Below are 3,142 nucleotides of genomic sequence, written 5' to 3' on the forward strand. Positions count from 1 at the left end.
ACAACACATCTTGTTCCTCGCGGCCAGCCACAGATCAACGTACTCGTTATATAGTTATTAGCAGTTTAGAATAGTGACATGGGGCTAGGCCCAAAACATCAGATGCCATAAATGTCCGAATTGCTTGGGAGACCTTTACCAAGCCAAAAAGAAAAAAAAAAAAAATGACAGCATTGTTCACGTCATCATATCATGCTTGGCTAGAGGAGACAACAACAATGGCAATTTCATGATTTAGTCTCACAACAAGAGCAATTTGCCACAGCCTTTTGTGGTCACTTCAGTCGAAGGTAATTGCAAATCAATCAAGATATCACCCAAGTGAATCAAATGAAAACGGAAAAGTAAGATTATTTATGAGAAAGCAACCCTTGAATTGTTAAAGAGAGTAAAGGAATGTTGGCAATCAAAGAGAATAACCATCTTTATGGTTTGCTAGTACCGTGGGCTCTTGGATTTTTTTTTTTTAATAAAAAGAATCATATGAAAAATAAGAAACTGGGAAATGGCAAAAAGCAGTTACGCTATGGGCGGGAGGAAGTTACAAAATGGGCAGGCGGAATCGCCGATTAATCGCCAAGCGAAATGACCGTGGGTCGCTCGCTCGCTCGCTCTCGTGGTCAGCTCTCCTCATTTCACCAGCAGGCCTCTTTAAATCGCCACCCATTCTCGCTGCTTTTCCTCGTCAACAAATCTCTCCCTCTCTCATTCTCGCTGCTTTTCCTCGTCAACAAATCTCTCCCTCTCTCCCTCTCTCTTACACACCACTGCAAATTAGCTTCCAGCTAAAAAACACAAAAATGGCGGCACTTCCAAAATCTCCAGTACGCGACCCGGCTTTCGATGTCGACAAGCTCACCAACGAAATCTTCTCGATCCTCGAGAACAAGTTCCTGTTCGGCTACGACACCCCCAACTTCGCCGTCCCAAAACCCCAACCTGGCAAGCTCGCCGCCGGCAAAGTCAGGATCCTCTCCATTGACGGCGGCGGCGCCACCGATGGAGTCCTTGCCGCAAAGTCCCTCGTCCACCTCGAGGCGTCCCTCCGCCGGAGGTCCGGCAATCCGAATGCTCGTATCGCCGACTTCTTCGATGTTGCTACCGGTTCCGGCGCCGGCGGGATCCTGGCCACGCTGCTCTTCATGCGTCGGAAGGATGCCAGAGAAGGCAGTCCCACGATCACGGCGGAGGAGGCTCTGGGGTTCCTCGTCCGCTGCCGGAAGGCGTCCTGCTGGCGGATATTCCGGCGTCGGTGGCCGGCGGGCAGGGCCGAGAAGAAACTGCTGAGAGAGGCGTTCGCGGACGAGCTTACGATGCGAGACACGGTCAAGCCGGTTCTGATCCCTTGCTACGACCTCGAGTCCCACGCACCCTTTGTGTTCTCACGCGCGGACGCACTCGAGATGGACGGCTATGATTTCAAGCTGAGGGACGTGTGCGCCGCGACGATGGCAGAGAGGCCGTTGGAGCTAAGGTCAGTCGACGGGAGGACGAGAATAGTGGCAATCAATGGGCGGGTGGCGATGAACAATCCGACGGCCGCGGCCATCACGCACGTGTTGAATAATAAGCAGGAGTTCCCGTTTTGTAACGGCCCGGAGGACTTGCTGGTGCTCTCCCTGGGGAATGGCGGGTCGGATTTTGAAGACCCGAGCTGGTCAGGGCTCGCTCGGATCACTGAAGATGGAGCTTCTGCCATGGTACGTTTTCATTCGTGTTCGATTTTGTTCCTTCTTGATTTATTCATAATGTAACTGGATGGAGCTTTGGCCATGGTACGTCTAACGCATCTGAGTTCGTGTTATTCAAATGATCAGGTGGATCAAGCTGTGTCCATGGCATTTGGTGAATCAGGAAAGCACAATTACGTCCGCATTCAGGTGGGTTCTACACACACAAAAGGAAGAAGAAAATCTCGCCTGCTTCTTTCTTTCTTTCTTTCCATAACTCTCCTCCAATTACGCGTTTCCGACATTGTTCAGTGTCTGATGAACGGGGATGCATGTTGTTGCAGGCGAATGGTGTCGCCGCAAGAAGGCAAGGCCTCGCCAATTATCAGAAGACCAGAGACATATTGGAAAGCACAGAGGAGATGTTAGCGCAGAGGCATGTAGAGTCGGTACTATTCCAAGGGAAGAAGATAGGGGAGAGTACCAACATAGACAGACTGGAGCTATTTTCCGGAGAAATCCTCAAGGAGGAAGAGAGGAGGAAAACCAGCATACTGCCGACGGTCGTTCTGAAGCGGAGCTCCCCTCATTCGCCGAGAACATCGTCTGCCACTTCTCTCTCTATTTCGTCTTCAGTGTAGATCGGGAAGAAGCTAAGAAAAGCATGGGCGGGGGAGGCTGGCGAATGTGCTCACGGATAAGGCTTTTGGTAGAATTTGTATTGTCGAATCGATTCATCTGTAGCGGCTTGATGGCGGTGAATAGAAATCGCGCCCCCGAGTTTGAGCTGGAGCAATTCGTTAAGCAGGGGTGACTTTGGCACCCAGTCAACTTCGTTTGGTTAAACTAATTTAATCAGGTGAAGGCTCGGTTATGAGTTCAGTGGCCAAGGAGATTAGAGTTTTTCTTTTGTTTTTTCGTTTGTGCCCCCAACTTGTATTGGGACAGTCGATATGGATCCTGGCGTTGAGCTTTGACTTACGGATGACATTCCAAGTAAATTTAGAAGCACTAGTGTTATTTCGTGTTAGCCTTCGATATTCTTCGTAAGGTCCTCATAAATGAGAAGAAGCAAAGATACTCATGCCAAAAATATGTGTGAAGCTTTTTTTTTTTTTTTCTTTTGGATTAACCCTAAGAAAAATTTCAAATCAGTACACTTGTTCTAAATTAATCCTAATTTTTTATCATAAAAAATATCAAATTAGTACACTTATAACAATCTTATAAAAACAAATTTTTAAACACAAAAAACCTCAAAAATGGTATATTTATGACAAATTAAATTGAATTAATTTCACGAAAAATCACAAACTAGTACACATGTAGGTAAAATCTCAAATTGGTACACTCGCCAACTGTCACATGTCATTTAACTCAATAATTTAATGGTAAAATTTAATGAAAACTAATAAAAGGTAAATTTGTTACAAGTATACCAATTTGGGGTTTTTAATGGTATTATCTTTCTT

General features: G+C 46.5%; 1 protein-coding gene across 1 annotated transcript; it reads left to right on the forward strand.

Moving 5' to 3' along the window:
• Nucleotides 1-570: 570 nt before the first annotated feature.
• On the forward strand, nucleotides 571-2,763 carry LOC104441243 (patatin-like protein 7). Its single transcript, XM_010054283.3, has 3 exons — nucleotides 571-1,700; nucleotides 1,818-1,880; nucleotides 2,015-2,763. The coding sequence occupies exons 1-3, from the start codon at nucleotides 801-803 to the stop codon at nucleotides 2,309-2,311; spliced, it is 1,260 nt and encodes a 419-aa protein (XP_010052585.2). The 5' UTR covers nucleotides 571-800; the 3' UTR covers nucleotides 2,312-2,763.
• The last annotated feature ends 379 nt before the right edge of the window (nucleotides 2,764-3,142 follow it).

This window comes from Eucalyptus grandis, chromosome 4, assembly GCF_016545825.1.
Source record: "Eucalyptus grandis isolate ANBG69807.140 chromosome 4, ASM1654582v1, whole genome shotgun sequence".
In the NCBI taxonomy this organism is placed as follows: Eukaryota; Viridiplantae; Streptophyta; class Magnoliopsida; order Myrtales; family Myrtaceae; genus Eucalyptus; species Eucalyptus grandis.

What these genes read in the sequence shown, in the direction of transcription:
- LOC104441243 (XM_010054283.3), top strand. Translation starts at nt 801, where the DNA reads ATGGCGGCACTTCCAAAATCTCCAGTACGCGACCCGGCTTTCGATGTC. An exon ending in AAGATGGAGCTTCTGCCATG is followed by an intron (nt 1,701 to 1,817) that starts GTACGTTTTCAT and finishes TCAAATGATCAG; the next exon opens with GTGGATCAAGCTGTGTCCAT. An exon ending in ACAATTACGTCCGCATTCAG is followed by an intron (nt 1,881 to 2,014) that starts GTGGGTTCTACA and finishes ATGTTGTTGCAG; the next exon opens with GCGAATGGTGTCGCCGCAAG.